At 45.8% G+C, this 22,262-nt stretch overlaps 1 protein-coding gene across 5 annotated transcripts in view; it reads right to left on the bottom strand.

Moving 5' to 3' along the window:
* The window catches only part of FNDC3A (fibronectin type III domain containing 3A), a 381,088-nt gene that overhangs the window by 27,532 nt on the left and 331,294 nt on the right, over window positions 1–22,262 (bottom strand). For all 5 annotated transcript variants that reach the window (XM_077298073.1, XM_077298074.1, XM_077298077.1 and 2 more), the window contains 4 exons: window positions 19,415–19,564; window positions 19,023–19,309; window positions 18,201–18,413; window positions 75–241 (listed from right to left, as the gene is read on the bottom strand). In XM_077298073.1, the coding sequence (XP_077154188.1) occupies window positions 75–241; window positions 18,201–18,413; window positions 19,023–19,309; window positions 19,415–19,564 (817 nt within the window). The remainder of the gene's footprint in view (window positions 1–74; window positions 242–18,200; window positions 18,414–19,022; window positions 19,310–19,414; window positions 19,565–22,262) is intronic.

Raw genomic sequence — 22,262 nt, 5'->3', positions numbered from 1 at the left:
TCAAACTCATTTAAAAAAATGCAATAAAAATGTATTTGTGATATTTCTCTGCACACTGGAACAAGCGCACATACCTTTCAGGGCAGGAGGGAGGGATTTAGGGGTTGTGAATATATATTCTGGGGAGAAGGGTCCCTCTCCCGCTTCATTACAAGCCTGAATGCGAAATTTGTATGTTGTGGACTCATTTAATCTTTGCACCTTATACGTATGACAAGGACCTCTGTATAAGGATATAAACCTGATGATTAAGAAAAAGAATAACATGTGTAAATAAGTAACAGAACGATTATATACACTTTGAACTTCCACGCTGCTCTTTCGTATGTTTTGCTCAATATAAAAAGACATTGGTAGCGATTTATCGATACCGCTTAACTGTCCAAATATTGCGCCAGCCTCTCTCCCAGCACTGGGGCTTCATGAACATGGCCATACAGCCATATTTTTAAAGGTGTAATAATATAGTGATACATTTGCATCATTATCTTTAGAAATGGTTGTCAGGGGCTGTGGTTATGCTGTGGACCTGAGAGGATGTGTCTGAGCGGAGCTCTGTATATCCTATAGAATATCCTGGAGAAGATCCACTCAATTGGGGGTCTCAAAAACTATTCTAAGCATCCTGAGTGAGTGGGGAAACGGTGGAGCTGTGAGAGGACATTAGGCGTCCCCCAGGTCCCGACAGGGGAGACTTTGATCTGGTGAAGCAGCAAGTGGGAAAAGTTGCAGCGGCCATCTGGGTGTTTGTGCTCAGTGCAGCTCTGAGAAGAGAGTACCCATACCTCCCAACTTTTGAGGAAGGGAAAGAGGGACAAAGTTGCAAATTTTAGGCCACACCTCTGACCACACCCATTTCACAACTAGTCACGCCCCAACCACACCCATTTAGCACTTCTGTTCACAATGTTTCGTAAACAATAATTCTAAACAAAAAAAAATATGGCCACAGTGCTCCATGCTGTATAATGGCCACATATGACGCTCCATACTGTATAATGGCCACACATGACGCTCCATACTGTATAATGGCCACACATGACGCTCCATACTGTATAATGGCCACACATGACGCTCCATACTGTATAATGGCCACACATGACGCTCCATACTGTATAATGGCCACACATGACGCTCCATACTGTATAATGGCCACACATGACGCTCCATACTGTATAATGGCCACACATGACGCTCCATACTGTATAATGGCAACACATGATGCTCCATACCGTATAATGGCCACATTATGCTCCGTACTGTATAATAGCCCCACATGATGCTTCGTTCTGTATAATGGCCACACATGATGCTGCATACTGTATAATGGCCACACATGATGCTCCATACTGTATAATGGCCACACATGATGCTCCTTACCGTATAATGGCTCCACATGATGCTCCATACTGTTTAATGGCCACACAGTGCCCCATACTGTATAATGGTCACATTATGCTCCATACTGTATAATGGCCCCACATGATGCTGCGTACAGTATACTTGCCCCACGTGATGGTCCATAGAGTATAATGGCCCCACATGATGCTTTGTACAGTATAATGACCCCACACGATGCTGGGTACAGTATAATGGCCACACATAATGCTGGGTACAGTATAATGGCCCCTCACGATCCTCCATACAGTATAATGGCCCCACACAATGCTGGGTACAGTATAATGGCCACACATGGTTACCCCACCCCATCATTGCCTTCTCCATCACTACATACACATCTTTCACAGCGCACCCTCGCAGCAGCCTGCAGCTTCCACTCCCACGGCGCTGAATGATGTCATCCAGCTGCGCCGAAGACTGCTCACGTCGCTGCAGCTGTGATATGCCACTCATAAAGACCTCTCCGTGTCTCTTGTGTCAGTCAGTGTCAGAGCGAAGAACAATATCTGCTCCGATCCGACACAGCCAGCGTCCGCTCCGTACACCTCGTACACATGCGACTCCGCTCCGTACACCTCGTACACATGCGACTCCGCTCCATACACCTCGTACACATGCGACTCCGCTCCATACACCTCGTACACATGCGACTCCGCTCCATACACCTCGTACACATGCGACTCCGCTCCATACACCTCGTACACATGCGACTCCGCTCCATACACCTCGTACACATGCGACTCCGCTCCATACACCTCGTACACATGCGACTCCGCTCCATACACCTCGTACACATGCGACTCTGCTCCATACACCTCGTACACATGCGACTCCGCTCCATACACCTCGTACACATGCGACTCCGCTCCATACACCTCGTACACATGCGACTCCGCTCCATACACCTCGTACACATGCGACTCCGCTCCATACACCTCGTACACATGCGACTCCGCTCCATACACCTCGTACACATGCGACTCTGCTCCATACACCTCGTACACATGCGACTCCGCTCCATACACCTCGTACACATGCGACTCCGCTCCATACACCTCGTACACATGCGACTCCGCTCCATACACCTCGTACACATGCGACTCCGCTCCATACACCTCGTACACATGCGACTCCGCTCCATACACCTCGTACACATGCGACTCTGCTCCATACACCTCGTACACATGCGACTCCGCTCCATACACCTCGTACACATGCGACTCCGCTCCATACACCTCGTACACATGCGACTCCGCTCCATACACCTCGTACACATGCGACTCCGCTCCATACACCTCGTACACATGCGACTCTGCTCCATACACCTCGTACACATGCGACTCCGCTCCATACACCTCGTACACATGCGACTCCGCTCCATACACCTCGTACACATGCGACTCCGCTCCATACACCTCGTACACATGCGACTCCGCTCCATACACCTCGTACACATGCGACTCCGCTCCATACACCTCGTACACATGCGACTCTGCTCCATACACCTCGTACACATGCGACTCCGCTCCATACACCTCGTACACATGCGACTCCGCTCCATACACCTCGTACACATGCGACTCCGCTCCATACACCTCGTACACATGCGACTCCGCTCCATACACCTCGTACACATGCGACTCCACTCCATACACCTCGTACACATGCGACTCCGCTCCATACACCTCGTACACATGCGACTCCGCTCCATACACCTCGTACACATGCGACTCCGCTCCATACACCTCGTACACACACGACTCCGCTCCATACACCTTGCACATGCGGCTCCGCTCCGTACACCTCGTACACACATGGCTCCGCTCCGTACACCTCGTACACACATGGCTCCGCTCCGTACACCTCATATACACACGGCTCCTCCCCATACACCTCGTACACACACGGCTCCACTCCGTACACACACGGCTCCACTCCGTACACACACGGCTCCACTCCGTACACACACGGCTCCGCTCCATACACACACGGCTCCGCTCCATACACTTTATACACACACGGCTCCGCTCCGTATACCTCATACACACACGGATTCTCTCCATACATCTCGTACACACACAGCTCCACTCCGTACACCTCGTACACATATGGCTCCGCTCCATACACCTCTTACACACAAGACTGCGCTCCATACAATTTGCACATGCGGCTCCGCTCCGTACACCTCGTACACACACGGCTCCGCTCCATACACCTCGTACACACACGGCTCCTCTCTATACATCTCATACACACACGGCACCACTCCATACACCTCGTACACACACGGCTCCGCTCCATACACATTGCACATGCTGCTCCACTTCGTATACCTTGCACACACATGGCTCCGCTCCGTACACCTCATACACACACGGCTCCGCTCCATACACCTCATACACACATGGCTCCTCTCCATATATCTCGTACACACACGCCTCCCCTCCATACACCTCGTACACACACGGCTCCGCTCCATACACATACGGAGTGGAGCAGCGCCATGTGTGTACGAGGTGTATGGAGCGGAGCCGTGTGTGTACGAGATGTATGGAGAGGAGCCGTGTGTGTATGAGATGTACGGAGCGGAGCCGTGTGCAAGGTATACGGAGCGGAGCAGCGTGTGCAAGGTATACGGAGCGGAGCAGCGTGTGCAATGTGTATGGAGCGGAGCCGGGCGCAACCAATTAGCGAAGCGTGGTTCAAATCCCGAGCCAATTCGCGGCCGGACTGCGTCTGTCGCTGATTGTTCGCGGCCGGCCCGGCACCACCAATCAGTGAAGCCAGGGCGAGCTTCAGGTTTGATGGCCCTGGGCGAAAGTCTCACAGCCCACGTAGTATATAACACAGCCACATAGTATACAGCACAGCTACATATTATATAACACAGCCAAGTAGTATATAGCACAGCCACGTAGTATATTGCACAGCCACGTAGTATATTGCACAGCCCAAGTAGTATATAGCACAGCCACGTAGCATATATAACAGCCACGTAGTGTATAGCAGCCACGTAGTATATAACACAGCCCACGTAGTATATAGCACAGCCCATGCAGTATATAGCACAGCCACGTAGCATATAACACAGCCCATGTAGTATATAGCAGCCACGTAGTATATAACACAGCCACGTAGTATACAGCACAGACCACGCAGTATATAACACAGCCCACGTAGTATATAGCACAGCCCACGTAGTATATAGCACAGCCCACATAGTATATAGCACAGCCATGTAGTATATTTCACAGCTACGTAGTATATAGCACAGCCCATGTATATAGCACAGCGACATACAGTAGTATATAACACTGCCCACGCAGTATGTAACACAGCCCACATAGTATATAACACAGCCCGCGTAGTATATAACACAGCCCACGTAGTATATTGCACAGCCCACGTAGTATATTGCACAGCCCACGTAGTATATAACACAGCCCACGCAGTATATAACAGCCCACGCAGTATATAACAGCCCACGCAGTATATAACAGCCCACGCAGTATATAACAGCCCACGCAGTATATAACAGCCCACGCAGTATATAACAGCCCACGCAGTATATAACAGCCCACGCAGTATATAACACAGCCCACGAAGTATATAACACAGCCCACGTAGTATATAGCACAGCCATGTAGTATATTGCACAGCCACGTAGTATATTGCACAGCCACGTAGTATATTGCACAGCCCACGTAGTATATTGCACAGCCCACGTAGTATATTGCACAGCCCACGTAGTATATTGCACAGCCCATGTATATAGCACAGCGACATACAGTAGTATATAACACTGCCCACGCAGTATATAACACAGCCCACATAGTATATAACACAGCCCGCGTAGTATATAACACAGCCCATGTAGTATATTGCACAGCCCACGTAGTATATTGCACAGCCCACGTAGTATATAACACAGCCCACGTAGTATATAACACAGCCCACGTAGTATATAACACAGCCCACGTAGTATATAACACAGCCCACGTAGTATATAACACAGCCCACGTAGTATATAACACAGCCCACGCAGTATATAACACAGCCCACGCAGTATATAACACAGCCCACGCAGTATATAACAGCCCACGCAGTATATAACAGCCCACGCAGTATATAACAGCCCACGCAGTATATAACAGCCCACGCAGTATATAACAGCCCACGCAGTATATAACAGCCCACGCAGTATATAACAGCCCACGTAGTATATAACAGCCCACGAAGTATATAACACAGCCCACGAAGTATATAACACAGCCCATGTAGTATATAGCACAGGCATGTAGTATATTGCACAGCCACGTAGTATATTGCACAGCCACGTAGTATATTGCACAGCCCATGTAGTATATTGCACAGCCCACGTAGTATATTGCACAGCCCACGTAGTATATTGCACAGCCCACGTAGTATATTGCACAGCCCACGCAGTATATAACACAGCCCACGCAGTATATAACACAGCCCCCACGCAGTATATAACACAGCCCACGTAGTATATAGCAATGTGGGCACCATATCCCTGTTTAAAAAAAAAGAATTAAAATAAAAAATAGTTATATACTCACCTTCTGGTGGCCCCCGGATCCAGCCCAGGCCTTTAGCGATACTCGCGACGCTCCGTTCCCAGTAATGCCTTGCGGCAATAACCCATGATGATGTAGCGGTCTCGCGAGACCGCTACGTCATCTGGGGTCATTGCCGCAATGCATTCTTGGGAGCGAAGCGTTGCAAGGAGCTGGAAAGGCTGCCGCGGACGCCAGAAGGTGAGAATATAATGATTTTTTTTTTTAATCATTAACATTATATGTTTTTACTATTGATGCTGCATAGGCAGCATCAATAGTAAAAAGTTGGTCACACTTACAGGGTTAATGGCAGCATTAACGGACTGCGTTACACCGAGTTATGCCGCACTGTGACGCAGTCTGTTTAACGGACTGCTAAAACGCTATGTGGGCGCTGACTGGAGGGGAGTATGGAGGGGCCAATTCGCGGCCGGACTGTGCCTATCGCTGATTGGTCACGCCCAGCCGGCCGCGACCAATCAGCGACGCGGGATTTCCGTGACAGACAAACAGACGGAAGTGGACCTTGGACAATTATATATAGATCACACACACAGAAGGGGAGACTCCACTTAGCTCCATTTTCTATCTGAGCACACTCCTGCCCTGTCACACCCTGAGGTCTGTGCTGCCTGTGCACATATCACTCCTGGCAGCGCTCCCTCCCCTAATACCTCAGTTACTTGAGAGGGAGACCCCTCACCCGACATTGCCCCCCTCCAGCTTCACTTATAACCTGGCTGAACTGACTGCATTTTCTATTTAAGCAGCATCATGCTCTTCAAATAATAAAACTCGAAAGAAGTTAACCCTTTAATGGAAAAACACAGTCATCAGGAGTGGTGTCCTGAAGAGCGGTGTCCTGAAGAGCGGCATCCCAAAAGCCCCTAACCACTAAGGAGAATATTGCAGATGCTGAGGTGCAGTTTTAGTTGGTGTTTTTCTGTATTCAAACTTTCTGACCACCTTATAATATATTACTTACATTGTTAAAAAGGCCAGAACATTTCCTTATTATAAAGGGCTCTTCTCTAGCTCTCTGCTGACATCAAGTGGCCTATTCGTGTATCCACATCTCTATTTCCAAGTATAAGTGATTATAGCTTCACAAACTGTGATAACACTTTAATGGTCTTCACCTACCTATACCCTACTCTACATTCCCTAAAGCACAGGAATATCCACATGCAAGAGAAAATAGACATGTAGGACACTAAATCTACTTCACGGCAACAAAAAAATGTCTATCCTTACCCCAGAACTAATGGTGAAAAAGACATCCAGGAAAAAAAATGGATCTCTACAGACCTCATTAACTAATTCTGGGACTTTAGACAACTTCCTCCGTGGACCTGTCAACTCTTAAAGTGGGGAATCACTCCAATGCACTCCTCCAAACGGGTTGGTCCAGTGACACACACTTCTAGTGCACAGCCAAACTTTTCTCAGGACAATCTTGGAACCTTGACGTCTTCTTACACTGCAAATATTACAGGTTCAACAACCCCCCATGTATCATTTAAAAAGTGGGTGTAGTGAAATATGTATAGAAATATATGTGTGCAGTGAACTATGTATAGGTTTATTGTGTGACTAGTAATAATTGAACATCTGTCCTGAAGGCTGCAGGTCTCACCCAGGTTTTAATATGTATTTTCCTGAGACAGCAGACTTCTGTCTGCAATCTCACCAGGGGGTCGTGCTGGGAACCAAGAAGAAAGGGAACATTTGACACCTCCTAGCTCTTTGAAGAGATGTAAATTACAGCCTGACACTAGCTATCTGTTGGAAGCTTTACACAAAGAATCTCAGAGAAAATAACATTCATTGGGGGCGCGGCCATGGCCCAATCAAAAACAAGCAACTAGAATATCAACTTGAGGGGCTGGTCTAGAAATCTGACCTCCAGGGTGACTATAAATTAGGCTTGTATACATTCAAAATTGTTCACGTGAGGGCAGCCTGGGAAGATGATGTGATCCAGTCTATATTTATCCTACCCTCAGGGAGCAGAAACAGACGACAAGTTAGCTATTTCTGTAAGTTTTCTCCTATTTATTTTATACTGTTTTGCATAGTTGTATATCTTTTTATTACCATATGTTTATACATTTTTCTTTACTGTAAGCAGTGAACCTTTTTGTATTAAAGCATAAAACTTTAACAGTTGAACTAAAGAAAGTTGTTGTTCTAAAGAATCCATAGCCTAAGGTGTGTAAGCCTTATGAGTGGTAGACAGCATTAGTAGTATTTCTGGGACTCATCGCCCGTGTATTTGGTGAGTGGTGGCAGCGTGTATGAGCGGGTGTGTGGCCTGGGTCGGTGTGTGATTTATGCTCCCATTATAGCATAGGACAGAGGTTGAATGCTGGACAGAGTGGGGAGATAGATTAACCCTTGCAGGCACAACCCCAAGTCACGTGCTGAGAGCTATCACGTGACGAATTAGCAGCAGCACAGAGAGGGATCCGTGACAGTGGGTACAAGAAAATTCCACCAAACGTATGCTCTAGCTTCTCAGCAGGGGGACCCTGAGACAGTGATATTTACCTAAAAATCTCTCTCTCCCTTGGCTCTGGAATTTAACCCATCAGTGGACACAGAATCTACTGGAAACCCTATAGCAGCAAAATCTCTTGATTCTAATATGCCTGCTAAACCACAAAGACCCCCATCAAAGGACATAAACAAAGACACTCTTACCTCTGCATACCGAAAGGACACTCCAGGAGACCTAGGGGCTACCCCATCCCTCTTTGGCCTTATGGAGGAATCGGAGTCAGGGAACAGTAACCTTGGCTCCGCTTCTTCCATTACTAATTCTCCTTTAAGACCCTCAGTTCCTGAGGAAATACATGCCTACTTACAACAAATTCCCACTAAGGAGGATTTTGGGGCCCTCATCTCTGAAGTGAAATCTACATGCAGATCTGAGATCGCTGTGTTGTGTCAGGATATTAAATTTATTGCGGAATGTGTAGAATCATTAGAAGGAACCAACACCGACACATGTAAATATTTGACTCTGCTCCAGGAATCCTTGTTCACCCAGGCAGAAGCTCTTAGGGCTACTAATCGGCATTTAGAGGACCTCGATAAAAGAGGACGACGTAATAATATCCGATTAAGGGGCCTTCCCGAACAGTAGGGAAATGAGGACCTCCCAAAAATTTTGGAATCCATTTTTAATAGATTCCTAAACCTTCCAAATACTAACAAAATTAAGCTAGATAGAGCTTACCGTGCTCTAAGGCCAACGGGATCCTCAGCCTTATCACGTGACATTATTTGCTGCATTCACGACTTTGCTACTAAAGAAGCTGCTGCCTCCAAGGCACGCACAATGCAAAACTGGACTATCAAGGATCCACTTTCCAGCTATTCCCAGATCTAGCCTGGATAACACTGCAAAACAGACGACATCTTCGCCCTCTTCTCTCCACTCTACAGGAGCGTCACATCATCTATCGATGGGGATTCCCCTTCTCTCGCACAGCTAGGGTGGAGGGATTAGCAGCATCCTTCAAAGCTCATAGTAACTTGCCCTCCTTCTGCAAAACTTTAAACATTTCGCTTCCAGAGATCTCGGACTGGGAACTAGGATTACCATCACCTTCCCCTCCTCCACTGTGGCAAACAAGTCAAAAGAAACGAGGAAGACCAAACTCCGCTCAGCCCACTTCAACACCCATGAGACAAGAACCATCATGACTTACACAAAGTCTACTTAATGTTTTGTCTGTATTTTGGGTTTCCACTGTGGCAGTATAGGGATATCATATATACATTTTGTACTGCTTTATAATTTGGCCCACATGAATATAAGACTAACCATTTAGTTGACGGGACTTTCATCCCTGTTATCACTTAATTCTCTGATCAACTTAATTGTTGCGTGTTATAATAGTTTTGGTTCCTTCAATTTCCAGTGAGCCTAGAGCCTACCCCATTGCTCCCACACAAATCCTGAGAACATACTTTGTTGTTGATCAGATTTCCCTAGGAGTTAGGAATTTTAGTTTAAACCAGGGGTGGGCAATTAATTTTCCTGAGGGGCCACATGAGAGACCATGACTGTTGTGGAGGGCCGAACTAATAGCTTGAAATTAATTCTACTCAATATTAATTTATTAATATTAATTGTATCACTTAATATCTATCTATCTATCTATATATATGATTGTCTAAGGGGTACTTCCATCTTTCTGTCTGCAACTTCCGTCACGGAAATCCCACGTCGCTGATTGGTCGCGCCAGCTGCCTGTCATGGCTGTCCGATTAGTCCCCCTCTACTCACCTGCAGTCAGTGCCCAGCGCCCGCTCCATACTCCCCGTAGTCAGTGCCCGGCGCCCGCTCCATACTCCCCTCACCGCTCACACAGGGTTAATCCCAGCGGTAACGTACTGCGCTATGCCGCGGGTAACGTTACCACTGCTATTAACCCTGTGTGTCCTCAACTTTTTACTATTGATGCTGCCTATGCGGCATCAATAGTAAAAAAAATGTAATGTTAAAAATAATAATTAAAAAAAAAAACCTGCTATACTCACCCTCCGTAGTCAGACGATGCGCTCGTGCCTTCCGCCAGCTTCCGGTCCCAGAGATGCATTGCGAAATTACCCAGAAGACTTAGCGGTCTTGCGAGACCGCCAAGTCTTCTGGGTAATTTCGCAATGCATCCTGGGAACGGAAGATGGCGGTAGCCGCCCGCACATCGCCAGAGCGCTGTTGGATGCCACGGGGTGAGTATGTAACTATTTTTTAATTTTAATTCTTTTTTTTTTTTTTTTTAACAGGGATATGGTGCCCACACTGCGTGGGCAGTACTATATACTACATGGCTGCTATATACTATGTGGACAGACAGTACTATATACAGTACTACATGGCTGCTATATACTACGTGGGCAGTACTATATACTACATGGCTGCTGTATACTACGTGGGCAGTACTATATACTACATGGCTGCTATATACTACGTGGGCAGTGTTAGATACTGCGTGGGCTGTGTTATATACTACATGGCTGCTATATACTACGTGGCCAGTGTTACATACTATGTGGCCTGTGTTTTGTACTGCGTGGGCTGTGCTATATATTACGTGGCGGCCAGTGTTATATACTACGTCGCCTGTGTTATATACTGCGTGGCCTGTGTTATATAGTACGTGGGCTGTGTTATATACTGTTTGGGCTGTGTTATATATTGCGTGGCCTGTATTAACGCATTGGGTATTCTACAATATGTATGTATGTATGTATGTATATAGCAGCCACATACTATATAGCAAAGGCCACGTAGTATTTGTCTGCTATATACTACATGGCTCCTATATACTACGTGGCCTGTGCTATATACATACATATTCTAGAATACCCGATGCGTTAGAATCGGGCCACCATCTAGTTGAGCATAATTAAGTATGCGGACTCCCCCTTATATCTCTTTGAACCCCCCCACAGCCCTTTATATATGGCATGATCCCCTCACAGCCTCCCTATACACGGCATGATTCCCACACAGCCTCCCTATATATGGCATGATCCCCACACAGCCTCCCTATACACTGCATGATCCCCACACAGCCTCCCTATACACGGCATGATCCCCACACAGCCTCCCTATATACGGCATGATCCCCACACAGCCTCCCTATTACACGGCATGATTCCCACACAGCCTCCCTATATATGGCATGATCCCCACACAGCCTCCCTATACACTGCATGATCCCCACACAGCCTCCCTATACATGGCATGATCCCCACACAGCCTCCTTATATATGGCATGATCCCCACACAGCCTCCCTATATACGGCATGAGCCCCACACAGCCTCCCTGTACACGGCATGAGCCCCACACAGCCTCCCTATATACGGTATGAGACCCACACAGCCTCCCTATATATGGCATGATCCCCACACAGCCTCCCTATACACGGCTTGAGCCACACACAGCCTCCTTATACACGGCATGATCCCCACACAGCCTCCCTATATACGGCATGATCCCCACACAGCCTCCCTATATAGGGCATGATCCCCACACAGCCTCCCTATACACGGCATGATCCCCACAGAGCCTCCCTATACACGGCATGAGCCCCACACAGCCTCCCTAAACGGCATGAGCCCCACACAGCCTCCATATACACGGCATGAGCCCCACACAGCCTCCCTATACAAAGCATGAGCCCCACACAGCATCCCCATGTACAGAATGAGCCCCACAAAGCCTCCTCATGTACTGCATGAGCCCCACAAAGCCTCCCCATGTACTGCATGAGCCCCACACAGCATCCCCATGTACTGTACGAGCACCATTTTCCCCATATACTGCATCAGGCCCCACACAGCCTCCCCCATAAACTGTATGAGTCCCACACAGCCTTCTTATATCCAGCATGAGGCCCCCACAGCCTCCCCATGAGCCCCACACAGCCTCCCCATATACTGATTGATACCCACACAGCCTCCCCATATATTGCATGACAGTATACAGCCTTCCCATAGCCTCACCATGTGCAGCATGTCACCCCCTTAGCCTCCCATAGAATCCCCATATTCACCTCCATAGAATCCCCATGTTCATACACATGAAAAAAAACAACCATCACATACTCACCCCGGTCCCGTTCCCAGGCACCCTGCTTCTGCCACACTTTGCCCAGGTCTGGTTTAAACAATTCAGTGAGGTTTTTCTATATATTTGATACTTTTGTCTGTTAATTTTCAGATGGCAACGTATGTTTCCCCTGCCATCATGTTTTTACCTACCCTCTTCACATTTTCAGACCTTTTGATCCTAAAGGCTACCTAATGCATCTCAAAATTTTACCACGTCACCAGCCTTGGTGAGTCTACATTGGCATACTTACTCCTTTTATCTACACCATGATTAAATGCGTCTCACTCAACGTCAAAGGCCTTAACGCAAATGTTAAGCAATGTTTAACCTTAACTGAAGTTAGATCCTTAAAAGCAGATGTAGTGTTCCTTCAAGAAACTCACTGTAATAAATTAGGTTCCTTTAACTTTGCCCGCAATCATTTCCCCACAGTTTTCTTTGCCACACAAGATAGCAAAAAAGCTGGTGTAGCCATTCTTTTTCCAAGAATGTGCCCAATAAAAGGTGACCATTTGGATCTTGATGGAAGATACATAATATTGGAAGGCATCCTCATGGGAAATCCTCTTATACACATACATATATATATATATATATACACTCCTAATACAGCCCAAATCAAATTTCTTAAAAGAGTTATGCTTAAGATTTCACGATTTCCACCTGCAGCCATAATCTTAGAAGGGGATTTTAACATGATGTTCTCCAAAACTATGGATAGATCTGCCTTGTCTGGTAAACCAACATCTCCATACCAAATTTATATTTCTAGAAAATTTTGCAAGCTCATTAGGAAATATTCTTTATATGACTTATGGAGAATTAATCATCCAGAGGAAAGGTCTTTCTCCCCTTTTTTTTCCACCACCTCATAGTACCCATACACATATAGAATACTTTTTCGGGAACACCCCTATGCTGCATATAGTGGCAGGTGCGGGAATGGGTCCCATAACATGGTTAGACCATGCCCCAATAGAAATGTCACTGAAGAGCTCCTCACTGTATACCTGATCATGCCAATGGAGACTTAATGAGACGTTATTGAAAAAGCCTCCTCTCAAAGAGGAGCTTCGACCTCATTTAAGAGAATACTTTGATCTTGTAGATTGTGAGCCCTCGTGGGCAGGGTCCTCTCTCCTCCTGTACCAGTTGTGACTTGTATTGTTCAAGATTATTGTACCTGTTTTTATTATGTATACCCCTCCTCACATGTAAAGCGCCATGGAATAAATGGCTCTATAATAATAAATAATAATAATAACTTAATGTAGGCTCAGTTTCATCAGAAGCAACGTTATGGGGAGCTCACAAAGCAGTCTTTAGAGGACAATGTATGAGCTTTCTTGGCCTTTTTTCAGAGAATCTTCACTCCTTGTTAGTGGTTGGGTGAAGCCATTTATTGTCAAACTCTTATGTTTCCTCGTTTTAAATCATAATGACAACCCAAAACATCCAAATGACCCTGAACAAAAGTTCACATACCCCATTTCTTAATACCATGTATTGCCCCCCTAACATCAATGACAGCTTGAAGTCTTTTGTGGTAGTTGTGGATGAGGTTCTTTATTATCTCAGATGGTAAAGCTGCCCACTCTGCTTGGCAAAAAGCCTCCAGTTCCTGTAAATTCCTGGGCTGTCTAGCATGAACTGCGTACTTGTAATCTCCCCAGAGTGGCTCAATGATATTGAGGTCAGGAGACTGAGATGGCCACTCCAGAACCTTCACTTTGCTCTGCTGCAGCCAATGACAGGTCAACTTGGTCTTGTGTTTTGGATTGTCGTCATGTTGGAACGTCCAAGTACGTCCCGTGCGCAGCTTCCGGGCTGAAGAGTGCAAATTTGCCTTCGGTATTTGCTGATAACGTGCTGCATTCATCTTTCCTTCAACTTTGACCAAGTTTCCTTTGCAGCTCACATATCACCAAAACATCAGCAATCCACCTCTGTGCTTTACAGTAAGAATGGTATTCCTTTCATCATAGGCCTTGTTGACCTCTCTCCAAAAGTAACATTTATGGTTGCGGACAGAAAGTTCAATTTTGGTCTCATCACTCCAAACTACCTTGTTCCAGAAGTTTTGAGGCTTGTCTCTGTGCTGTTTTGTGTATTGTAGGAGAGATATTTTGTGGCATTTGCACAGTAATGACTTTCTTCTGGCGACTCGACCATACAGTCCATTTTTTTCAAGTGCCTCCTTATTGTGCATCTTGAAACAGCCAACACCACTAATTTTCAGAGAGTCCTGTATTTCAGCTGATGTTATTTGTGGGTTTTTCTATGCATCCCGAACAATTTTCCTGCCAGTTGTGGACGACATTTTTATTGGTCTACCTGACCGTGGTTTTGTTCTTACAGATCCCTGATTTTCCATTTGTTAATCACAGTTGAATGCTGCTGACTGGCAATATCAATTCCTTGGATATCTTTTTGTATCCCTTTCCTGTTTTATACAGTTCAACTACCTTTTCCCGTAGATCCATTGACAATTCTTTTGCTTTACCCATGACTCAATCCAGAAATGTCAGGGGCTGGATAAAAGATGCAAAAGTCTGTCTGGATACCAGAAACTCACTCAGCTTTTATGCACTCACTGATTACAAGCAAACAGATCACAGGTGAGGATGTTACCTTTAGTAGCCATTAAAACCCATTTGTGTCAACTTCTGTGCATGTTATCAGGCCAAAATCACCAGGATATGTAAACTTTTGATCAAGGTCATTTGGATGTTTTGGGTTGTCATTATGATTTAAAAAGAGAAAACACAGTAGTTTGGCAATAAATGGCTTCACCCAACCACTAGCCATGAGTGGAGAAAAAGTTTTGGTGCTATAATTCCTATTCTCTGAAAAAAGGCCAAGAAAGCAAAAATTATTTTGTGCACAACTGCACCTAGGAATTAATCTCACAACCTCGCATTCTACTTTATACGAAAACTATTTCCCTCCATTATATACAGAAATCCGATCCTTATTGATAACATGGAAATCCATCACTCCCTCTCTCACTATTTGGACGCATTTCAGCAATAAAAATGACTATCCTCCCAAAAATTTTATTATCTTTTTGAGACTTTACCCATATCGGTCCCACTCAGAGATTTAAGTGCTTTTCAAGCAGTCACTTTAAATTTCAAATGGGCAGGAACGGGGCTGTGGAGTTGAAGTTGTGGAGTCGGAGCCCATTTTGGTGGAGTAGGAATCTGTATAAAATGGACCGACTCCGACTCCTAAAATATATAATAAATTGAGTACAGTAGTTCAATGCAGTTTGTGGGGAATATTTTTTGAATATGGTCCCGTCATACCCATCCTGATACACATGGCCCTCCTCATCGCTACCCTTGTATGCATGGCCCCCTCATCACTATCCTGGTATGAATGGCCCCTCGTTCCCTATCCTGGTATGCATGGCCCCCTCATCCCTATCCTGGTATGCATGGCCCCCTCATCCCTATCCTGGTATGCATGGCCCCCTCATCCCTATCCTGGTATGCATGGCCCCCTCATCCCTGTCCTGTAGGAATGGTCCCCCCCCATCCCTATCCTAGTATGCAGGGCCCCCATCTTGTCCTACTATGCATGGCCCCATCCCTATTCTGGTATGACTTGCCCCAAGCCCAATCCTGGTATGCATGGTTCCTTCAGAAAACATTAAAAAAACCAAAAAAAATTACACTTACCTTCCCGGTGCTCCCTCGCAGCGTCTTGTTCCGTTGCCAGCAGCTGCTTTATGCTTGTAAGGAGCACAACATGACTTCATGTGCTGCTCACAAGCACAGTGTCAGCCGGAGCCTTCCTGCAGCTGCCGGAGGTCACGTGTGCCGCTTCTTAAGATAAATGAATATTCACCTCTCTGGGCATGGAAACATGTGACCACCGGCAGCAGCAGGAAGCCGGCTGCTGACACTGTGTGCGCTACTGAAGGGCAATGAATAATCACTGCTCTCTGTGCGCACAGTCCCGGCGTGCAGATCAGAGAGTATTCCGACAGCTGTGCTCTGCTTGTGAGCAGCGCATGACGTCCCATGTCATTTGCTGCTTACAAGCATAAAGCAGCTGCTGGCATCGGAGAAGGATGCTGCAAGGGAATGCCAGGAAGGTAAAAAAACCAAACCCTTACACTTAATGTTTTCTGATGGGGCCATGCATACCAGGACTGGGGTTGGGTGCCAATTAAATATTTTCCCTGAATCCATATCCAGGAGATCCATTAGATTGCTTTTACATATGTTAACAGCAGCACACTGTTTGATTGCCTACCATTGGAAGCAAACCTCTCCACCTTCCCAACTAGATCTATATTCTTGCATCAAGGATATCAGGAACTTTAAATAACAGGCGACCCTTAATGCCAATACTGTACAGAGATTTAACCTTGTTTGGTCTCTTTGGGATTCCTTATGACCTCAATGAGATGGATATAACTAGGTCGTAACATTTCACATAATTTCCTCTCCTTTCCTTTTGTCTGAGTCTGGGTGTAAAATTTTACTCTTTATCTACTTGAAAATGTTTAACTATTACTATAGTATAAGATTGGTTATTAACCTATGAGAGCGAAAAATCTAAAATGTTTAATTATTTTTTCTTCTGTAAAATTTTGAAAAATTTTCAATAAAAATTACAATTAAAAAAAAAATGAAATGATTGTCAAGTGTCATAAAATAAAACGGTAAGACATTCAGTAATGCTGTATTTTCTTAAATTGTTCAAGATTAGGCGTTTCCGGACAGAGGAACATGTTCCCATCTGTGGCAGTGGTGACCACTATGTCCGTAGCCTTTTCTGCTTGTGCATGTAGAAGGACCAGGTGAGCAGTCACTACTATACGTGTGCAAGGAGCAAGCTCTATGGATGCAGCATTTACTTGATTTATAAAGGTACCGTCACACTCAGCGACGCTGCAGCGATATAGACAACGAGCCGATCGCTGCGGCGTCGCTGTTTAGGTCGCTGTAGAGACGTCAAACACAGCAGCTCCACAACGATGCAGGAGCGATCCAGTGACGTAACGGTGACTCACTTATAATTCTCACAGGTCGTTAGCTCAATGTAAAACATTGCTGGCATCGTTGCTTTTGCTGTCAAACATGACGATACACGCCGATCTGACGACCAAATAAAGTTCTGGACTTCTAGCTCCGACCAGCGATATCACAGCGGGATCCAGATCGCTGCTGCGTGTCAAACACAACGAGATCGCTATCCAGGACGCTGCAACGTCACGGATCGTTGTCGTTCTCGTTGTAAAGTTGCTGAGTGTGAAGGTACCTTTAGACTTTTAAGACTCGGGTTAAGTATGCATTTTATTTTGATAAGAGGAGACAGATAAGTGGCCGCCAGGCACCTTTTATTATCAGGGAGAGAGGGGATGACTTTTTTTTTTTTTTTTTTTTTTTTTTAAAGCCACTGACAACCTGAATATCTATGCTCCCCTCATAATAATCTGATAAAAAAAAAATAAGCCAATAATTCATGTGCAAATAATAAAATAATAATCTGTTTTGAGCACTTTTTAGTTTTTTTATCTTCCATCAACAATTTGGTAGCCCAGATGAAATCACAGCAGGCATCTCCTCACCTTTCACTCTTGTCCTCCATCTGAAGGTGGTACTGAATGGAGTCTGTCGGGGCGGCCCTGGACGTGCCATCTCCCCATTTCAGCTTAAGGCTCTGGTGACCATACACAGCACATTCCAGTCGCGGGGGCTCGGGGGGAAGGGGCTTAGTTTTCAATTTTACAGAATGGCTGAAAGGACCTGCTCCCAGACTGTTTAGGGCTTGAACCCGGATTCTAGAAAGTAGAATAATTGGCAACTATGTGAATACATTAAAGAACATTGGAAAACCCCTTTTTATAATACATTACATTACTACATTGCTATTAAAGCCCTCGGTATCTTCTCTGAGGATGTGTCAATCAAACTATTAACTTGTATATGAACTTGAGGTTTCAGTATAATTCCGGGAAGGAGCACAGATCTAGTAGGGGTTGGCCACACCTGGTAAAATCTTCAGCAAGCACGGCCGTTATCCTGAATCCCAACTATGTGTGACGCACACACTGTTAGGATTCAGCTCTGCTTGTCAGCTCCAGCAGCGTCATATGCCGACCAGCATCTCAGCCACCTCTAGAACAATGCAAGCAGCGGCCGAGACTGGTCAGAACTTGACCAAAAGTATGGAACTGGAAAGCTGTGTGTGCATTACACAGTGTTGGGATCTGGTAAGAGCTACAGGGAATGCCATACATTTTACCAACAACCCCTTTAGAGCAATGAATAATTATTTATTACATAACAGTCTGCACTGAAGTTACCTCCAAGATTAACATTTTGAGGCAGCGTCTATCATGTTGGACAACATACGTCTACCAAGAAATGACTTGTGATTTGCCCAATACCTGTATGTGGAGTCTGGCTGTAACTGTTCTATGACGTAGCTGGAGGACTTTCCCACAGTGATGGTCTGCTTGTCTCCATAGTCTAGAATGTAGCCAGTAATTTCTGCGCCGTGGTCACACGGCCGATCCCATGCTACAGCAAGGCAGGTGGAAGGTGAGTAGTAATGCGGGTTCTCCATTTCTTCCTCCTTCATCCCCCAGAGGTTTGTCACGGCTGCCGGTACAGAAGCAGGAGTCAAACATGCGACTACGTCGCTGAAGAGGCCTGTGCCAGCAACATTCACAGCCTGCAAGTATGAGAGCGAAGCACAGGAGAGTATAAATCACAGCAGCAAAACCAGGACACACCTTGTTCTAGTGGTAAATAGCCTGACAGTTCGACAGACACTTGCCTGAACCCTGCAGTAGTAGACAATTGCTGGAGAAAGACCTTTCATCTCGTACGCATAGCCAGGGCCGCAGTAGCACATTTGCATGCAGCCTTCTATGCCCCCCCACTCCACTCTGTACTCCGTAATGTCGGCACCATTATTATTGGGGGCCTGTGGGATGAAGAGTAAAAAGTAACTATCTGGATCCATCACATATCTTTATAGATTGCTTGCGCACACTTATTGCATTTAGGGTTAATAAGAGTCAGAGAGCACAGTGACCAGAAAAACAAATTCCATTGGGTCCCTACAGACCTTCACAAAGATGGCAACCATATGATGCCCAGAGTCCATCATGTGTATACATACATATGCCTTTCTACAGGGAATCCGTCACAAGGTTTTGCTATCCTGAGAACAGCATGATGTAAGGGCAAAGACCCTGATTCCAGCGATGTGTCAGTTACTTTGCTGGTTTCTGCAGTTTTATCTGCTGCAGATCTACTAGGTCTCTGAATGTTGAGTTCTGTATAACCCCACCCACACCTCTGATTGACAGCTTCCTGTGTACACTCTGCATAGGCAGAAAGCTGCCAATCAGTGGTGGGGTTATACAGAGCTCATGAATATGGAGAACTACATGGCAGCAAGTTTACAAGTCCTCTAAGGGTTGTTTTATCAGCAGGAGGCTATCATTTTATCAAAACTACAGCAAGCAGCCCAGTTAGTGACATCACTTGAATCAGGGTCTCTATATTATGCTGCTCTCAGATTAGGTGGCAAAAACCTCGTGACAGATTCTCTTTAATCTGTATAAAACAGTGCCTTCTGCTGCTCTAATCTATTCAGAGGACTCGCACTAAAGAAAAAAGTGCACAACGCAGCATATACAGTGGGGGAAATAAGTATTTGATCCCTTGCTGATTTTGTAAAGTTTGCCCACTGACTAAGGGTACTGTCACACAGTGGCACTTTGGTCGCTACAACGGCACGATCCGTGACGTTCCAGCGATATAGTTACGATCTCGCTGTGTCTGACACGCTACTGCGATCAGGGACCCCGCTGAGAATCGTACGTCGTAGCAGATCGTTTGAAACTTTATTTCGTCGTCAAGTGTCCCGCTGTGGCGGCATGATCGCATCGTGTAACAAAGGTGTGCACGATATTCCCAATGTCCCGTATGACTTCTACATCGCAACTACGTCATGAAATTATCGCTCCAGCGCCGTGCATTGCAAAGTGTGACCGCAGTCTACGACGCTGGAGCGATAATCAAGCGACGCTGCAACGTCACGGATCATGCCGTCGGAGCGATCAAAGTGCCATTGTGTGACAGTACCCTTAGACATGAACAATCTATAATTTTAAGGGTAGGTTAATTTTAACATTGAGCGATAGAATATCAAAAATAAAATCCAGAAAATCACATTGTATACATCATATAAAAAGGATCACATACTTATTTCCCCCACTGTTAACACATATACATTTTTTTTTACCATAAAGTCTATGGGTGACATATGTATTTATACAGCTATATTGGCATATTGTGGCATATTGTGGAGGCATCAAGCAGGAAATCTATGGACCTCCTAAGGAGCACTACAAACATTAGTGGTTCAATCTAAATATGCATCTACCGTGATACTGCCCAAAGAGGTACTGCCTAAGGGTGCTTTCACACTGCGTTCCAGCACCCATACGGTGGCCCTGTCAGGGCTTAAAGCTGACTACAATGGTGGAGGCAGAGCAAACCTTTGCTGTGCCCTAAATCATTTTCGGGCCATCTACACCTACTGGAGACGGACATCCAGATGTAGTAGACTACGTTTGAGTGTCCGCCTCTACGCCTGAAAATTCTTCACAGCAGAGGGCATGTTCTCTCTGCCAGCGCCATTGTAGTCTATGGCACCGTCTGCACATGTGTCTGAATCCCGTTTTACGGGGGTTTCTGACGCAAGACCCAACAGGAACATCAAACAGGTGCTGGAATGCAATGTGAAAGCACCATAGGGAGTTTCACCGAAGTCTGCCAGCGAGCTAGAGAGTGTCCTTTATGGAGCGATTTCACTGTTCATTTCAATACAGTAAATTAGAGCACTTAAAGAAGTGCATAAAAGTCAAGTGTTTCTTGGTATGAGTAGTAAGTGGGATAATGAGAAGACTGCAATTTTAAGGATAGAGGGAGAAAAATAGGTTTCAGCCCAGTCTTTAGGTACAGGCAGAAAGGGCATCTATTTTGTTACCAAGTGTTGGAAATGAAGCCTTGATAATAATTTGGACAGATTTGCTGGCTGCGCCTGTGCACGAATTGCACTTGGTGAAAAAGTCGAAAAGGAAGCACTTACAGTGAGGTGTGGTCTTAGTGGGTATGACTGGAGCCGAAATTTTGCTAAGTATTATAAGAGGTCCATCATAACTACTGACTATCAACAATTCAGTAGAAGGGTTATCTGGTTTCAGAAAACCCCTCTCCCCTAACTGCAGTTGGTTTATTAAAAAGAAGCCTGCACTTCACTCACCGTCCCTGTGTTCAGAGCCGACACTGCTCCTGGTGTCCAATGCCGGAGTTCAGTGGCTGTGCCCGAGTTGATGGCCACATACGGCTCAGATCCACTGAGGTCAGTGATCGCTGCAGACACCAGGGCTGTGGAGTCGGAGCCCATTTTGGTGGAGTCGGAGTCATGGAAATTAAGGAGTCAGAGGTTTGGCTTACCGACTCCACATCCCTGGCAGACACAGAGCAGTGTCGGAGACTCCGCACTTGACGGAGGAGTGGAGCAAAGCAATCATTGTTTTTTAAAATACACTGCAGCAGAGGAACGAGGGTTTTTTAAAAAAAAAATCAGAATATCCCTTTAACTGATG

The sequence above is a fragment of the Ranitomeya variabilis genome, chromosome 3, assembly GCF_051348905.1.
Source record: "Ranitomeya variabilis isolate aRanVar5 chromosome 3, aRanVar5.hap1, whole genome shotgun sequence".
Classification (NCBI taxonomy): domain Eukaryota; kingdom Metazoa; phylum Chordata; class Amphibia; order Anura; family Dendrobatidae; genus Ranitomeya; species Ranitomeya variabilis.
The sequence above is the reverse complement of the archived record's forward strand: the minus strand, read 5'-3'. Positions and strand labels throughout refer to the sequence as shown.